Genomic DNA, 20,224 nt, shown 5'->3' with positions numbered 1-20,224 from the left:
GTTTCATATATAGAACTTATTTTAAGGCAATGCAGATGCAACCATTGAGCTCTGCTAAAGGCAAGATTGTTGCCCAGGGGCGAACAAAGTTTCCCCTTTTTAAATTTAACTGAAGGATCTTATATCAGTACAGGCAAAGATAATTATCAACTGTCAGAAATCACTAGGATCTCTGTCTATCAATATGACGGACATGTGTTTCTAAATTTGTTTTATTTCATGATTAATAAAGTTGGTTAACTTACAAAGGAAATAGTCTGTAGTCATGTTATGTTATCTTTCAAATTATAACAAATTGCATTAACAGAAAAACAAATCATATTAATCGAAATGGAACAAAAAAAGTATCTGTATTAAAAAAATGGGGTGACTACATTTTTTTTTAAAGTTTTGACTGGCAAATGTACTAGTTCTTTGGAAAAAACATGGTGTACCTCAAATCTTACTTAAGTTCTATTAGTTGTAGAAACAAGATCCCTGCGGGGGTAGTGGATTAAAGAATAAATTAACAATACCTGTAACACTTGTTCTCCTACTTGCATATCAGGATAGATATAGGCTTCATATTTAGCGATTTCAAACGTTGGATAGTTGTCATTTTTATCCTCTAAGATGACCTTGACTGAACTGAAGGATGCTCTATGTCCCTCATCAATCGCCATGATTGGAATGGACATGGTTCGTTCGGTCGGGTTTTCACGATCAAATATACTGGCAGTTTCAATTTCACCTGTTTAAAACAGAGGTAATGGTTATGAATTTTTAAAGCTAAAAAAACGAAGCAATATGAAAGTCAGTTAAGAAGATTAAGGAAAAGGAAGAAAGTGGAAATTTATGCCAGCAACCAAATCGGAATATGAGGATATGCCCTTGTTGATAACCAGGGACGAAAGTAGGCTTAAATAAAAGTAAAATACCACCCCTTTCTCATCATCTAACAAAACTTTACATATATCAGGCCGTACACCATACAAAAACGGAGGTGTTGACATCCTGGTGTGGGGTAAACTCCTTGCATGGCGATGTAAAAGGGCTATTAGAAAATATGGCCAAAGAGATTGCCGTATACAGATACAAGGTTTAAATCATAAACAAAATCTTAGAACTTAGAATAGTGATATTTAGCTGCCGACAGTCAAACCCAAAATAATAAATAACACTCACCAGTATTGGCATTGATTGTAAACTTACTCCTCATATCTTCTCCTATGATGGAGTATGAAACAAGTCCGCCAGTTCCTTCATCATCATCAGAGGCCGACACTTGTGTCACAGTTGTTTGGATTGGTTCATTTTCATCCAGTGAAACGCTGTACTCAAACATTGTAAACGTAGGTGCATATTGATTGGTGCCATCGACGTTAATGCGTACGTAAGCGTTGTTGGTGAAGACGGTGTCAGATACGGATATGTTCAAAATATAAGTCTTATCCGGATTCAGATTCGGTTGACGTGTGTTAGTGATGGAAATAATACCTGTAAATAAAATGTTTTTTCAACATAATTGTTTTCTTTCTTTGTTTTTTTTTTGTAATGATTCCGAAATAAAAGATTTCACTTTCATAAAAATTTAGTCGTAAAAACATTTCTTACCTGTTCTACTTCCAATATAAAAGTTCATTTCATCATTTCCTGATATGATAGTGTAAGTAAGCTTTTTAATATCTGAGACATCTGGATCTGTGGCGGCCACTACACACACAAAAGCTCCTTTCCCAGCCAACTCACTGATAGTTGCATCATAGTTAGGCCGCGTAAACTCTGGTGGGTTATCATTCAAATCTGTAACCTTAACAGTGATACGAGTTTCACTACTCAATTGCGGCACACCACCATCAACCGCCCTCACAAGGAAATTATGGTTCTGGATAGACTCGTAATCCAGCACCCTAGATGTAAGGATTGACCCACTATACGAGTCAATGTAAAAGCTATCCGTCATACTACCGTCTTCAACGATTTGATACATCACAACTCCATTCTTCCCGGCATCGTAGTCATATGCTTTCACGTTGGCTACTGACGTTCCAACGGCAACTGCTTCGGATAGTGTGTTAGTGTATTCTGGAACTTCAAAGATAGGACGAATATCATTGATATCTTCGACAGTGATAACCACAACAACCTCGGCATAAGCACCGGTTAGAGTGTCACTGGCACGGACAGTCAGTCGGAATGTTTGCGTTACCTCAAAGTCCATGGCGCCAACCACTTTTAATGCACCTATAATATCAAAAAAGTTGTAGAAGTATGTTTAGTCAATATGTAAAGAAATAAAAAGCAATTCTATAATTTTTATGTAATAACAATATTATTATATTCAAGACATTTTTTATTTTTTTTATGCTGAATGTGATTTTCAATTTATGGTAATTTATTTTTCTCCCTTAATTAAGTAGATTTCACTAGTTCACTTTTCACTAGCCCAAAAATGGAATTATTGAAATAGATTAGCAGTAATTCGAATAATACTAAATACAGTCTTGGAATACTTTACTTTTAGAACAATGTGTGGCAGATATAGAAACATACCTGTTTTATTTGTAATTACAAACTGGTTAAAATCATCACCACCGCTGATACTGTAAATGACTTTGCGTCCATCAGGACTGGTAGCCTGGATGTGAAGAATTGCGGTGTGAAGCTGAATATCCTCAGCAATTGTCTTTGTATATTGAGGCTGCTCAAATACAGGCATGGCTTTGTTGATCACAGATATCGGGACATCAACCACGGAACTATGTTTCTTAGTACCTTTGTCACTAGCCTTTATCCTCAGAATAAAGTCCTCATTCTGGTTACCAGGATCTAGTTTCTTCACAAGCATGATCTCTCCACTTGTTGCATTGATGTTAAATCGGTTGTCACCGCCATCAACTAGAGAATATTTTACTTCTCCATTTCGGCCAATGTCATGATCAATAGCAATAACCTATAAAACAAAGAAACAAAACTAGGTAAATATTTGTTTTTCAGTTTAAGTTATACAATATTGTAAATGGATAATGATCAATGGGTAGTCGCCAAATCATGAGGCCGTTAGGCTACAACGAGTAAGGGGCATGCAAGTAATTCTATGGGGAAAATGGGCCCCGAGTCTACCTAGGATCCCAAGACTAGTATTCTTCTAAAGCTGTAATAATAACGTTTCTCTCCCAATATTGTCCATCAATAGGATTTTACAAGTAATCAGAGAATTTTTAAAGAAGAATTACCTATTGCCCATTCTTACTCCCACAAACCAGTTAATTAATGTAATTAACATTGCATACCTTTCGCACGATACTTCCAACCTCGGCTTCTACCTGGACCACCGCTTTGTAATCGACGTGAACAAACATCGGCACATTATCATTCTCGTCCAGTACTTTAATGTTCACCAGGACATGCGCTCTGCGAGGAATTACCCTTGTGTCACTGACTTCTACCACTATAGTATATTCTTGTTTGGCTTCCCGATCAAATGGGATCCCAATTGTGCGAAGAATGCCGGAGGTTTTCGAGATGTTGAACATTTTGTCTGGGTTAAGAATCCTGTATTCAAGGGGCTCATTAAGCGCATTTCCAACAGCTGACACAAGTGCAAGGATTTTGATGGTTGGGTCGTTTTCAATTATCGCGGCAGAGTAGCTGTCTTTTGCAAATCGTAGTTCTGATTCTATCGCCTGTTGCACTGATATTCGCACTTCTGTGGTCCCTTTGTTCATACCGTCAGAAACGGTAACAGTGAGTACGTAATTCCTCATAAGGTTTGTCGTATTTACAACAGTGATTGTTCCTGTTAGGGAATTTAGCGAGAATCTCTTTTCTGGATCTCCTGCCATGATGGAATATTCAAGACTTGTGATGCTGGCAGTATCTGCATCAGTTGCATGCACTGTGACAACAGCAACGTCTTTGTATGTTGGAAGAACTAAAAGAGTGTCATAGACATCTTTATCAAAGACTGGTGGGGAGTCATTGATGTCGACGATGGTGACCAGTACATCAACAGGATTGATGCATTGTAGTTGTGGTTCTCCACTATCTCTTACTTGGACTGTGAATTTAAATTGGCTTCTTTCCTCATGATCTAACAACACCTTAGATCTGATAGCACCGGTGTTAGCATCAATCTTAAAATACTTCTGCGCTTCAATTTCAATAATTTGGTAGAGAAGATGGGCGTTATGGTCGTTATCTTCATCTTGCGCACTTATCACTAGAGGTCGTCCATAACTGTCAAGAATAGGGCTGTTTGGAGGCTTGGATTCGGTTATGTTGCCCTGGTACATGGTGTAGAGGAATTCTGGCGCATTATCATTCACATCTTCTACATGAACGATCACAAAGACTATTGCTGAGAGTCCAACCATGTTAGTAGCCTGAACGGTAATATTATATACAGTTTGAGCTTCGTAATCAAGAGATACCAACGTGGAGACGACACCAGTGCTTGGGTTGACCTCAAAGTGGTTTGCTTCGTTACCGTTTATTATCTCGTACACGACTGAAGATTGACTAACAGCTTCAGCAACAACAACTGGCGTTCTAGCTGGAAGGTTTTCATACACATTCTCCATATATTCTTTGATGAGGAACTTCGGTGGGGCATTGTCGGAGATTGTTACAGTGATATTCACATTACACGTGCAACTTTTTATTGGAACGCCATGATCTTGTACTCTGACTACCATTTGGTAAAAAGATTTCTTGCTGCGGTCTAATTCCGCACCCACGGATATATACCCAAAAGCCGGCATTATTGAAAAATCATTATCAGGATTTCCTAAAAAGAGAGAAATGAGAATAAAAGTAAGTAATCTACATTAAAAATAAAAGATTTAAACACAAAAATAAGAGATTTAAAAGCACAATACATAGATTATGTTAGAAATGTGGAAACTGTGAAAAAAATTAAACTGCAAAAAAGTGAATTCTTAACATTAAAAGACTTAAAAATGTGAAAATTGTGCTAAAAAATTAGTGATAAAATCAAAAAAACTAAATTCCTAAAAAATGTTATTTCAAAATTTTAGACACATACTTCACAAACTTTTGCAAAATAAAAAAAAAACATATTAACAATTTTAAATTACAAAGTGAACAATTTTGTAATAAAAAGTAAAATAAAAATATGAAAAGATCATACGAAGTAAGTCTGCAAAAGTGTTAAAAAACTTTGTTAAAATCTATTTTCACAATATTAAGCAGTTAAAGTTTAAAATGGATGGTGGAACTACACTAATGGACGAGGGGATTATTGGAGATTAGGATGTGGGTGGGCAGGTCTTGTAACAAACCTTTCCTCTTGCCATTTCTGGTTACTGATTAAATATAATAGTTTAAGAAAACAAATAAAACAATGTTGAGATAATAATTAACAAATTATTATGAAAAAAAAAACACACTTCTCCACATATTTCTCGCATATTTTGAAGAAACAATAATATCATGGCATATCTAAAACAGTTTTTACATTTTTTCCCTATAAATTATATTTTTCAAAACATGTCATTTTTTTTTCCATTTCCAAGGAAGCAATGAAATCATTTTTATATTTGTACAATTTTGACGATAAAAAATTACATTTGACCGATTTACTTGGAAATGTCAAGCCTGATTTGTAAGTCAATATTGAAAATTAAATTATCATGAAACATGTAATATATTTTATAAATCATATCTTATCTGATCTTTCAAATGAATAAATCAATAAAAATGATTAACAATTTTTAAAAATCAAAATTTGATTAGGAATTAAATATCAAAGGAAAGAATTTAATAAAGTATTTTATTGATTTTGAATGAAAAGAGAAAAAATGTAAACCAGTGGTATTGCCTGTCCAAAGTTTGCTTGCTGTTAAAATGTTTAACTGTATGTGAATAACAACATTAAACAGTGTGTAGAACGGGTGAAAATGTTTTAAAAAAAAGATAATATTTGTCTGTTATATCTTATTGCACTACAGTATTTACTTAAAAAAAAAAAACCCAAATAATGTGTACACTATAAACACCTATTATACCCTAAAATAAAAGTGTACACTAATAAAGTAAGTGAGAGTGAAATATTGCTATAATTTGCTATACAGTATTATATAGCTGGATTTTAACTTGATATAGAGATATTCATGCCATCAAGTTATATTTTGTAGTTGGTATAAATCAGTCTTTCAAGTCAGTCTCAAATGCAAAGTCATTAACAAAGTTGAGTTCATAAGCCCGAGGGAATATCCGATTGATCGTCCTCTCCAGTTTATAAGAAGAAGAAATCATTGAGACAGGCAGGCTTGAATATCAGGCATCGATCGCAACTACAGGAATATTCATGATTTAAATGAAGGAAAATGGATTGAAAGTCAAGGAATTAAAATAACTCTACCTGACTTTTGCACATAATGTGTGTATATCTTATTATACTATGGCAAGAATAAACAGAAAATAAATCCTTTTCCCATATTAGTATTAAATTCCTATATTTTTTGTATGCAAGGAGGAGGAGCAGCTGGATTAAAACTTGTTAACCGCCCTCAACCTTTAGTATCAGCCCTAAGCTCTCCTGTAACCCTTGTGTAAAAAGCTAGCTACCTAGGCAAGTATCTTTGCATACGTCATCCACAGCAAGCTCGTCATCATCCTCAACCAGGGGTACATTAATGTAAACTTAGTCATTTCAGCTGGGACAACAGTTGGTTCATTAACCTAGCCTGGTGGCGTCCTTATTTTAGTATCACACCAACATCAACTCCCTTGAGAACAAACCCCTCACATACTCAACAACCGTTAAGAAACTCAAAACACTGTTGTAAAAAAACGAACTGTAATTGCCTACAGCAACTAATAAATAATGTGACGACAGAACCTGGTGATAGTGTGAGCTAGTTTACGGAACATTGATTTTAACACTTCTCATCACTGATGTATGATATATTTGGCTTTAATAATGTTCATTCTTCATTCTATTTGTAATTTTCAGCGTGAACCAAGACATATGTTGCAAGTGAACGTAATACTACTTATAATATTCTTGGAAATTGATAAGAACTAGACTACTTAACACATCGTTAATTCCCTAAGCTGTTACAAATTAATAAAGTAAATAAGAGTATTATTTAGTATCTATACTATACTCCATGACTAAACAAATACTTTCTTTTTGTTTTACTCACCACGCATATAATGTAGCCTTTGTAGCACTGCTATAGCTGAAGTTAATTAGCTAAATAATGGGACAATTGGACCTGTTTTGGATGTCGTGTTGATGATGTCATTGATAAAAGAATGAATGTTAAATTCCGTCATACTACAAACATCAATTAAAATGGCTATTTCCAAAATTGTATCTAGGCCTTGACCTTTAAAAATTGGTAAACTACATACTCATTATTATACTATAAGATGCAGACCCCCATTTAAAAAATCTTATGACAGGTCTACAGGAAAATAAATAACAAATACTGCTGGTAAACTCACCGCTTTCGATATTATAAGATAATTTAGCGTTGTCTCCTTTATCGAGATCAACAGCTGTAACTTGCAAGATCTGTGTGCCAGGTGCGGCACTCTCGTACACACGTCCACTAAATCCCTCCGGATGGCACGAAGGTGCGTGGTCGTTAAAATCCGTAACCCTGATTACGACACGTGTATAGGCACTCTTGGTGGGTGTTCCGTGGTCTTGCGCCATTATATTCAATGTATGCGTCTTTCGGTTCTCGTGGTCTAAACGTTTGGCAACAGCTATAGTTCCAGTACGGCCATCTACCGTGAAGAGACGTTCCCTGGCCGAGTCGGTGTTGTCTAATACTGTGTACGATAGAAAGCTTGCTGAATCTCTATCTGTTGCTGTAACTTTCAGTATATTACTGTTGACCTGTGTGTTTTCTGAGGTGATCACTTCGTATTCTGTTTTGTCAAACTCTGGGGCATTATCATTAGAATCCAGGATATTCACTCGAAGCTAAGAAAAAAAATGTTTAATTATTATATAAAATAAAAAATAGTACAACATCCAATAAATACTCTCCCACTATGCAGTAAATTTGCTTTTCTTGCAATTCTTCTTGTCCAATTGAATTTCAAAAGTATGAACACATTTTTTTATTTTCAATCTGTCTATAGTATAATACATTGTATTACGAAACAAAAACAAATTTGGGAACTTTTGGAAATTTTTAGAGAGTTTCCAATGATCAAATAAGCTTTATAAAATAAACAAACATTACGTACAACTCGTTCTACCGTGTGAGTGCCATCGGTGACCGTAATAGTGAGGTCGTAGTTAGGATTTACTTCCCAATCCAAAGGTAATGCTAACTGAATAACGCCATTGTTTGGATCAATACAGAAAGTACTAGTTGGATCACCATCTGAAACAAAATTTAATTTTTGTCACGATTATTATAAATAAAAACAAAACATGTAGTTTAAATATATATAAAGTGTAAAGATAAATAAAAATTGGAAACGTTATGGTCACTCATGAATAAAACATGGAATTCTTACAATATCTTTGTCAAGGTGTTTATTTGAGTGACCTAGCGGTTAAGGGAGGGGCGTCGAAAATGATAGTCAAACAATCGGCATGTTCAAGGTTCTCCTCGAACATGGTTCTTGTGGTAGAACAGGTAAGGACTTACCTATAATTTTATAATATAATTCATCCCCGTCTGGATCTTCGGCTACTACATGATCGACCAGCTTGCCGATTTCTTCTTTTTCTTGTACTTCAACTGACTGACTAAACCACGTAATTACTGGTGGATTTGGTGAATTATCGGGGCTATCAAAAACTGTCAATGAAATTTTAGCTGTCCCTTTCTTCTGCTTAGGAGTTCCTGTATCCAGTACTGCCAACTGATAAATGAAATATAAAAAATGTAATGGTACAAATATTACCTGGTAAACTATAATGTAATAATAATATTAAGTAATTAATTGAATTGTAATGATGATGATGAAAATGGTTAGAGCTATACAGCAAAATGATTACAACAAAATCATGATGACTACTGTGGACATTCTTTTCTTTTTTCCTGAATAACAAAATAATATTTCCATTTCATTGAAATAAAAAATAAATTTACTTACGGAAAGAAGGGGATATCTCACGGATGCATCCATTGCTTTGCGAGTTGACAGTATACCGGTCTTTGCATCAAGCGAGAACCGTTGATTATCGTTTCCCTGAGTAATGAAGTAACTCAATTCCGCGTTAGGACCAGCATCGGTGTCTGTTGCGAAAACCCGAAATATCGGTATTGATTCGGATGTTTTGTTCTTAGCGGGAATCTTTGGGTTGTAGTAGTTCTTTGTGAACCGTGGCTTATTGTCGTTCAGATCTGTCACTTTGACTATCACCATGGCTACAGTACTCATCGGTGGCACTCCGTTATCGGTTATACCAACCTATGAAGACAGAAAAAAAAACACATTAGTTACTAAATATTGCAGTAGGCTTTGATCAAAAATAATATTTAGAGCTCTGTTGAAGCGTTCTAAAAACAACAATATCTGAGATTAGGAAAAATGTAATGGTTTGAGTATTATCTTTATTATTTTGATTATTTCTCTGCCCATAAATATGTAATCCGAGTAGAAATGCATCACAAAATATATAATTGTTAATTGCCACAGTATCCATTTGATCATTATTCCTTTAAATTCCAATTAATATTCAATTAATACTTATTATCTTTATGATTTGTAAGAAAATTTAAGATTTATTTCCAACATGGAACGTGAAATATAACTATGAAATATATTGTTTTAAAATGCATTTTTATTACATACATATAAACATATACATATACAGTATATATAAATAATTATTGACCTAATTACTTCATCAACATACAAAACAATACAAATGGCCTACATGATTGAAACTGTGTACAAAACATTATGAAATGGCATCATTATATCTTCTATGTCATAGATATTTTAGTATCTTTTCAAATCAAATTATCTTTTAATCATAAAAGAACATTTTACAGCACAAAATGATAATATACAGATTGTTTACTTGAACTGCAAGGACTTTATACAAAAATTGCTTATATTTCAACAAGCACTTTCTTTTTTTTATGAACTAATGAAGGTTACTACAGTGTACAAGGCTTTGAAAGATAAACTAACAGGTGTATTATACTGCACAAATTAATGCCTTTAATTATTTCCTTTCTTTGTAATTTAATTTTCATTTAATGTATTGTATCTAAGGCAAAGTTTAAATCTACTCAAAATAATGAAAATAAAAGGAACCGCACAATCTATAAACTAATTTAAAAGAAGAAAAAAATCTCCCTGTCCTTAAGAAAATAAAAATCTCAAGTTTAGACCAATAAATACTTTTCTAAAATCATCCTGCTTTTGATGAATTGTTCCTATTTTTTTAAAGTAAAAATTATAGAAATGATGAAATATATGGAATATCAATGATATTTTGTCCACTACCAGAAGTATAATAAATTATATTTTACATTTTTCCAGAACAGACTTTATATTGTTATGAAAAAATTTGAAATTTGACAAATTTATTATTATGATTAATAAAGTGAAAATGAAGGCTATTTTCAATAGCTATATTGTTTACTAGCCCATGAACGTGACAGATAAAATTGCATAATAAAATTATAAAGCTAATAAAAAAAAACAATGGTGACTATGTCATTAAAAAATATAACACAATAAAACCAGTTTCTTCTCTAAAGCACTTCAAAATACATATTAATTCTGAAGCTTCAAATTTCTAAATTGAAAAAAATGTAATTTATAAAGCAACAATGAAATTCCACCAATGAAATAAGCCTACAAAATGGAAATTAAAATCTAGCAAAACCTATTTATAATTCAAAATATCATATTAATATAAATTATTAATAATTAATTTACATAAAATAATAATAGGGAATGCGAGATTTACAACCATACTAATATAGAATGTAGAACAAATGGAAAAAGAAAATGTACAATTTAAAGCTCTGTCTACACTATCAAATATGGACATGAAGATGTCATATCACTACCACATTTGGGCATATCACTAACATATTTGGGCACATCATATTTTTTTTTTTTCAAACTAGTTTGATAATGTAGACAGAGCTTTAGACTAATTACTTTGATATACCAAATTCCTTAATCAATCTTTTCTTGAATACACATAAAAACAACTACGACATTCCACCAATGAGAAAACAGATAATACTCTATCAGCTTCTATCTATCACTAACAAATATTGATTTCTAGATGTTTTGAAGTTCATTGGAGTACAGAAGAGAAATAAATTATTGATGAATGGATGGATGCCCTCGGGCAGTACCATCAGGCTGCAGGCTGGCCGTAAACACGGAATAGTCTTTTCCTTACGTACGGTTCATCCAACATCATTCACAAAATCAATCACCTAATTCAATATTCAAATTATTCGTTAGTCCTAATTTTTTATGGAGCAACAATGAAAAAGCAATTTTCCGAGTAACAGCATTAATTTGTTACTAATTATTTGCTTTGTAATTATTACTGAACATCAATTCAACACGAATGTCACTTGTATTTGGAATTATACTAACAATATATTGCTTAGTTATGCCACGATAAAGATATTAGCCTATTTACGAGCTTGTTAGTAACAATATAACTTTTACACTTGCCCGAAAGGCAAATGTAAAATTATTGTGGCAACTAGTTGTCTTAGTCTTTATGTATTTTATCTAGGTTTTTAAAAATATTTTTGGAAAATATCGGTTACACATCCTAATTTTTAAGTATAGATCTAAACCATCTGTAAAACATTATATACTGTATTATTCTTGATAATCATTTTGTGTTAAATTCTTATTTTATTTTTTCTACCTATATTTTAGATTCAGTTTGTTTTCCAAGTAAAATCTAACCCCGGTAAATAACTCTGTCATCAGAGGGTGATGTAACTACGATGGAATAGCATTGAAAAATTCATATTTACTTTCCTCTCAATCAAGATTATTAACAGACAAATTAAACTTGACCATGGCATTATTAATAGGATCCGCATGTCCATTTGTTTTTCCCTATGGAATATACGACTTAAGTCCGAGGAAGGTGAAAAGGTTGACTACAATGCGTTTGTTATGCAATAATAACAATAATAATAGTATTATCAGTGAGATGATGCTCTCAGTTCATGGTCAGTCATGTTATAGTCATTACAACCCACTTATTTGTAAAAATAACCCAAAACAACAGATTACAAAAGTATATCTTCAATTGTATTGAAACAATACAGGGTCTTACAATATAATTTTGAGGTTTAAATAACTAAAACGAGCCAATAGACATCCGAAATGGTATCATTGCAATTAGAAATTGATATAATTCTGAAGGAAGGTTACAAACTGTAGGAAATGGACAATTACTTGTACATGAAGTGAGGTTTTCACACAAAGGGGAACGAGGGAAATTCCGACAAAAGGTCAAGTTAAGTTCAATGGCCAGGGTCAAGATTAAATTAAAATGTTTACTATGCAAATTATCTTAAGAAAATACTTCCACACAAACAATTTGTAAATTAAACACTGTATTATATCATTTGCAATATCCTTTCATATTAATTTACTTATTTTAAAACAACAACAATTTGTTTATCAATGAAAACATTCAGAACTATGACTTTGTTCTACAGCTTGCCCGAAAATTAGCCCTTTAGAAACTATGAATAATGATATGGTAGTTAAGAAAATGAAAAACTGAGGCTTTTTTAATGAAACCTTTTATCTAATATGTAATGGACTTTATCATTCAAGATTGAAAGAAAAAAATATATGTAATATTTTCTTAGGGGGTCATTTTGAAACTGATTTAAGTAAAATTATTAACTTGAAACAAAGTTTTAAGATGATTATTTTGCTAGGAGCGTTTGATAAATCTAATTGCTGGTGGTTAGAACTGATACTTGTTTTGTATTACCATATAGTCCACAAAGAAAAAATTGATATCAGAGAGTGTACACATTGGGCAAGTACTAAATAGAAGGGGAAATACTAAGTAGTCCATGATGAAGCAGTATGCAAGGTTGCGAAACCTATATTGCAATATACTGAAGTTGTGTGTGATGCAATTACCTGAGTATCATGAGACAACAAGCTGTCTAGCCACTTTAACAACTTCTTGCTACAGATAGCCCTTCTCTAAGAGCATACGGTAAACATTTCTCTGAACAATACGTAGGAAGCAACTATAATGTAATATTCTATCAAATACTTGGCTTCATTCACGTAAACAGTCTCCTTTTTTTCTGTGTTTGCATAGATTAAAGTTACAGCCAAGTTGATAGGGAAATGTAACGTCTGTCTATAAATACCAAGGTTGAATGCAAGCCTGACTACTCTAATGATTGGCAAACACCTCATGTTTTCACTGATCTTGTAAAAAACGTGTGCGGAATTATTTATGTGCACTCGTAAATGCATTGAACTGATTCATTAAAATCTATTTAAATCAAAACATCCTCATGAAGTTTCAAGTTCACATCTTGAATGCAAATTTGATTTGATAAAAATGTACACTTAATGTAGAGAGGCTGTTTTAAGGGAACACGAGTGAAAGCGTTTTTGTTTTTGCTACAATATATTAGTTTTTAACTAGTTGCTTTTCAGATGAGCGACAATCACGTTTCTTTTCTAATCGTGTTTAATCAACCTTTATTAGATCTACAAGTAATCTTTCTAATTCTAATTTAACCTCAATTAATTGTAGAGAGGTCACACAATATATTAAATGATTCTACATCTGTTAGAGAGACAGTCAAAAACACAAAATATATTTAAATTATAGTATTGTTATTAATCAAAGGGGTAAGCTCATCCAATGTTAACTCTGTCCACACTATCAAACTAGTTTGACAAAAAAAGTGTGACCAAATATGGTAGTGATATGCCCAAATTTGGTAGTGATATGACATCATCATGTCCATATTATGGGCACATCACATTTTTTTGTCACATAAAGTTTGATAGTTTAGACAGAAATTGTTATGCAAATTTATGATCCATGTGAAAACAAGCCATGCTGGTCCTCAGATATAATCCCATTTTGAAACATGACCCAATTATGTACTGAAATCTGTACTGTAATTGTTTTGAAAGAAGAAAAAAAAATATATATAGGCTAATCATTCCTTTGATTTAAAATATAATGCATTTAGTATCAGAAACAAACACAAGTCTTCCTATATTATTTATGGCCACTTAAACAAAGTTGAACATTTCTATAAAATGTTGTCGACATAGTGCTTCCATGTTTGGTAAAACATCAAAGTCATTTTCAAACGGATCAACAAAATAACTACCACTATTCGGGGAGGACATTTTATGACGGTAGACATACTCAAATCACGCTATACTCAAGATGGTTTCGTTTTGATTAATTATTTGATGTGACGTGTACCAATTTTGCACCTTTTGTTAAATCTCGGGTAGAATATCAGAACGCGGCCATATTATGATACAGGCAATCAAACAAGCATATTAGCTACAAAACCACTCATTCTTCTGTGCTAGCACTTTATTTATGTTTGCATAAATAGGTATAACTGACGACTGTTCAAGAAAAATTACATATTTCATGCTTGACTGAACAACTGTCTACATTATCAAATTGCTTTCCCTTTCCCTTATATTTCTCTCTAAAAAAAAGAAGAGGAATCAGTTACAAAAAAAGAGGAATCAGTTATTTAAAAAATAGTCTTATCTTGTTTTTCTGATAATCTTTTTAATTATTATTTAATTTAAATTAAATAAGAAAGATTTAAATATTTAATACTTAGAAGTTCTATTCCAAAATGTGGAAATGTTATATGCGTTGTATTCATGCATATATTTTCTTTTTAGTAAAAATGAAAATATGAGATTATCTGCAAAGATTCTTCAACCAAACCCAAATTATTAATTTACTGCTTTTTTTTTTTTTTTTTACATTTTAAATCATATACTGTAATAATTTTCAATAAACTTATATAATTTTATGCACTAGAAAATATGAACTTCCCAGTAACACCGTACCATATTTCGCGATTTCATGGAAGTCAACCTTAAAATTCACCGGCTAAAAGCTTTCATATTAAAGTAGTACTTGGTTCATGCGCACTTATTGATTGCTACGCAGGCTAGTCAAATATTGTGATTTCCAATCAATTAGCCTTATTAATACAACTATTTCACGCAGTAATAATTAATAATATACATAATTAGATTTATTAATTATCGATAAATTATATGGTATCAAGTATCAGTTAGAATCTAAAATATTAATCTAAATCAATAATAGTAACAGTAATCAAATTAGCAATAATAAATTTATCAGAGTTTACAATATTTATTCCTCTACTATAATTAATAAAAATAAATATTATTTTAGGTTAATCTAAAATTGTTTTTTTTAAAATATGGGCTTCTTGGGAGACCAGATCTTTATTGAAAAGGTATTCCAGAATAAAGAATGCATTGTATTGTATTGTATATTATAATGCATAGTAACTAATTTCATTTTTATAATAATTTTTTTTCCAGTTCTATTAATATCAAAGTAATAAATCACTAAAACACTGGTCCCAAAAGTAACACCTCTAGTTGCCCCAAAATGTCTGGATTTTCACATGTCTGGTATTCAGAATACATTTTAGGCAAAATAAAAAAATATTTTTACTTTTAAGTCTGGAATTTACTTTAATTTTTTACAGGGAGTTTTAATATTTTGAATAAATTGGCCATTATGCTTGATATCCAAGATCCAGCAATTTTGATGACATTTTTTTTCTGAAAAAGACCAACAAAATGTCAAAAATGAAACTATAAAAAAGTCCTAAAGTTCCAAAATTGATGAGGGGACTTGAAACTTATCACCTATAGATGATATTCAGGAAAAAATGTTATTAGAACGTAGGTGTATTCATTTCCAATACTTTTTTTTGTTATTATTATAAATGAATTATTATACTCTATTCCATCGTTTGAGTTGAAATTTGATTCAAATCTACTTAAAAGTGTTGCTATCGTATTGAGTTGGTAAACAGACCATATAGTGTTGGATACACTATATGTTACTAATGTATGTTATTCTGATCTTTAACACCCATACCAGCTATTCAAATTGTGTAAGGCTATCCAAATTATTGATCAACTATGGGCTAGATTACATTTCTCTGCAATATTCTAAACTAAAATAAAGTAAGAATTTCTAAATAATCGATATAACTACCTCACATCATAACTAGGTTGTGAATTCATCTGATATCAAGTGGTGTTATGTTGATTTAGGTAATTCTATGTACCAAGCTGTACATAACATTTCCTTTAAAATATCTAGAACTAACTGCATTTTTTATAGTTATTTACTTACTTTAGCCTAACTCATATTACTAGATTCCTCCATAACTTCCTACCTGCCATTCTGCCATTTTTTAAAATTCTCTTAAATTTTGAAAATTTTTTGTCAATAATTATGATTTTAATATATTATTTTATGTAATATGTTTTGATAATAAATATTTCTTAATTTTTAGTTCATTTTATCATTGTAAACAAATAAAAAATTACAGTGGAAAAACTTCTATCAACTTCTATTTCTATATGGACACATATCCAGAAAGATAAAATACAGAGACCAAAATAATATATATTCAGTAACACAGACGAACAACAAATGTGATATTTAACCGATTCTCTGTAATGTATGTAACTGGTATGCCCAGTTTCATACCAAATTCCATAATACAGTGGTACATGTATCACATTTTGGCACCTATATTTTGTTAAGGCATGACCTATGACACAGGTACACATGTGATATATGTGACACCATATTCCAGAATGTACCTACGATACTGTACAAATTACAGTACCGAGAATCTGCTACATATTGCAATCATTTTATTTTTTCTATTTTTATATCATTGTACTGAATTACAGTACATTATCATCAAGAAACCGATATGATCCAAAATTTCCAAACAATATGTTTTATTAGCTAACATGAATAACACATTCAGCAAATATTTTCATTTCCATTATCAATAAATCTTTTCAACATTCCTGCAAAGTTAAAAATGTTTGTACTATACTTTTTTTTTCTTCGAGACAAACATGCCACAAGAGATAGAGACGCCCGCTTCAGGGGGTATGTAAAACCTAACTGAATGTTTCTCTAGAGAGATACATTCCACCTAACCAATGACACAGGTTTGATGCATGTTGAAGCAAGCATAAAATATTCATATCAAAATTTCTGTCATATTGAAATGCATAAATTTCATGTTTACAGCCTTTACACAAATTTTCAAAACGACCAGATATGTCTATATTGCTTGGGCATCTAAATAGGGGATTTCAACAGAATAATCAAAACCCTTTTTTATCAAATTAATGGTATGTTTATTAATTCATGTTTAAAGTGATTTTCACTATGTATAACTATATGGTCTAAACATTATATGAATATAGAATGCATTTTATCTAACTGTATGAAGCTGATTACAGAATAAATAACTAAAAATAAAATTATTTATAAAACGATTGTTCAGTTTAGCAGCAGTACAAGAAATGGATGTTGGATGTCCACGCTGTTTGTGAACTGTCCAATTTCTAAGTAGGGGTGTTTAACCAAAACATTCTCCTTTTTGTATTGTTCTCTTACTTCTGAGAGAAGGCAAAGTGTTTATCCATGTAAGCTAGGCATGAAATATATAGTTTAAACAAACATATATGTATAAGAAATCACTGTATCAAGCTGGAATATCAAAATACATAGTAATACAAGTAAACTGACATATAGCCAGTAAAACGTGTTCATATCACTATTGCTAATGTATATAACATGTCAGAACCTACACATTTTAATTCTGTTTTTCTTGTCTGTTAATACGGTGTCTCTCACGGGACAAATTCAACAATAATTAATCATATAATGCAAGAATTTCCCTGCAGAATTCGCAAAATTACTAACAGAGACCTACAATACACATTTTATGCAAAAAAAAATATTAAACAGTTATGTGAAAGATTGAAATGCGAACGGTTATAAGTAGGGGGTGTATCCTAGTATAACAGAAAGGGGAGGGAGTGAGATACTCAGGTGTGGAGGCGGACATTTTTAACAGAGTACAAAACATTTTTATTATAGGAAGTGGGAAAGGTGTAAAGAGGGAGTGTTATGTTTTTCAAAAATGAAAGAAAACCAGATCCCTGCGGGGGACTGTGGTTTCTATTTGTGTGAAGTTAAAATTAATACAGGTTGTGCATATAAATGTGAACATGTTGATGGGTGGAGTTTTTGTGAATTGATGTGGACTTTGAAAGTGAGTGTATTTTTAGCAAATTCAAAGTTTTTTTTTTTCATTCTTTATTAAATTAACATTAGCAAACTCATCTAGTATGAGCAATATAATCTGATTTAATCAGGATCTACTTAACCACGGCCACATTTAAGAGTTCTTATTATAAACTTAGGGTCAGAGAACAGTCTTATCCATGCACATGTGCAAGTGTTTTTAATCATATAATAAGCATGCTGTCTGGACATGGCAGGGCTTAATATAAAATATGGCCTACTGCTAATGGCCAATAAAAATTCCATTGGTTAAGCAAAATTAAAATATTAAAAGGAAAATGAATAATATTAAATATTCTTTCAATAAGATTCAATATTTCAATTCAAACATTTTTTCTCAGTTTGGTAGGTGTTTTCTAATGACATTATTATGATGTTTTTGAATTTTGAGCTTCTAAGGTGAGGTCAAATTTCTCCAATTTTAGTGAGGTACTTTTTTCCGTCCCCACATTGTTGCGACAAATGAATAAGCAAATAATGTCATGTCATCTTACGCCTAATTAGCTTGTCACGCCTGAAAAATGAGGTCACCTTCCACGCTTGAAAAACGAGGTCAACTGCCACGCCCGGAACTCCCTTTTAGTTCTTATTTCACGCTTCACACCTCAAAATCAATTTGGTCTATCACTGTCAAAATCTTTCACAAAAACTATGAATGGACATAAATTTCACAAAAAAAAACATTGTAAATTTAATGGACAGTAGCAGGCTAAACTGTCAAACACATTGCCAACATCAGAAGCAATGTACACACACAGTCTCAATTAGTATCAAGTCCATTCATTATTTTTGCTAAATATTAATGCTGACACTTATATACTATAGGGTCATGGTAACAACTTGTGATATTATAACATACAGTCCTTATGGACTTAACATGGTATGTATCATACTGTGGAAGTCATTGGGGAGAGGAAGTGGAGGAATATGACCATGTGATATGAATTTAATATAAAGATTAAAAGTTTATTACCAATTGTTGCGTTTAAGTAGGTGTGGGCCTTTTTAATTGCTTGGTTTCACAATGTTAACTTCTGTATTTTTTTTGTATGGTATTTCTGTGTCCAAAACTTGTACTAGATACCATCAATATGACCATTTAACCAGCTGAGCACAATGCATTTTGGGTAATTTTAGAGACTTTATTTGCCACTGATTTAAAGGATACAGTAGCACATTAAAATGTTATTGTTGTCCAAGTGGATATTTTATAACTGAAATGAAATACCACGTAATGCAGACCATTGTTCATATTCTAATGATCTTTCAATAAGCTATCTAACATTTTACAAAGCATAAAACAGTTTTCTTTAATAATAGGAAATTATAGAAACTTTACACCCGGAGCTATACCCTTTAAACAGTTTTTTGGGAGGACAAACTTTAATAGCAGAAATCAGGTCGATACTGTAAATAATTTTTTTACATTTTTTAATCTAATTTAAAATAAACATTGTGCATTATTCAGCAGAAACAGGACATATGATGATGGGTGAATACTCTAGTGGCGTAAGTCAAGGCCTAGACTCCTCATCCAGCTTCCTAATTACATTACCTAATGATATGTTTTATGGCCTAGACAACCGAAAAGCTGACATTAAGCACAGCTCCATTAAACAATTGTTACACGTTGATCAAATACTCCCGTCCACACTTAAACGGCGCTAATTAGCTGGGAGATCGCTTAGCACCACGGTGACATATATCAGTCATGAAAGGAAGACGAGTAAGGAATCGTGGGAACTAGATAAATTGACACAACATCGTCACATCATTAATGATTATTAATCGGTCGATGATGGCAAGTTATGATTCGCTCTCATTATTGTTGATCAAGACATAGTTTATCGGCCAGGGACTAATTCATATAAAAAATTT

General features: G+C 32.1%; 1 protein-coding gene across 6 annotated transcripts in view; it reads right to left on the bottom strand.

Annotated features, from left to right (window-relative positions):
• Positions 1-20,224, bottom strand: part of LOC144841877 (protocadherin Fat 1-like) — a 76,333-nt gene that overhangs the window by 17,665 nt on the left and 38,444 nt on the right. For all 6 annotated transcript variants that reach the window (XM_078698148.1, XM_078698150.1, XM_078698153.1 and 3 more), the window contains exons 4-12: positions 9,073-9,390; positions 8,622-8,838; positions 8,212-8,351; positions 7,456-7,942; positions 3,273-4,768; positions 2,533-2,932; positions 1,594-2,223; positions 1,165-1,476; positions 516-730 (exon numbers count right to left, since the gene is read on the bottom strand). In XM_078698148.1, coding sequence (XP_078554274.1) covers positions 516-730; positions 1,165-1,476; positions 1,594-2,223; positions 2,533-2,932; positions 3,273-4,768; positions 7,456-7,942; positions 8,212-8,351; positions 8,622-8,838; positions 9,073-9,390 — 4,215 coding nt within the window. The remainder of the gene's footprint in view (positions 1-515; positions 731-1,164; positions 1,477-1,593; positions 2,224-2,532; positions 2,933-3,272; positions 4,769-7,455; positions 7,943-8,211; positions 8,352-8,621; positions 8,839-9,072; positions 9,391-20,224) is intronic.

The sequence above is a fragment of the Antedon bifida genome, chromosome 5 (assembly GCF_963402885.1).
Source record: "Antedon bifida chromosome 5, ecAntBifi1.1, whole genome shotgun sequence".
In the NCBI taxonomy this organism is placed as follows: domain Eukaryota; kingdom Metazoa; phylum Echinodermata; class Crinoidea; order Comatulida; family Antedonidae; genus Antedon; species Antedon bifida.
The sequence above is the reverse complement of the archived record's forward strand: the minus strand, read 5'-3'. Positions and strand labels throughout refer to the sequence as shown.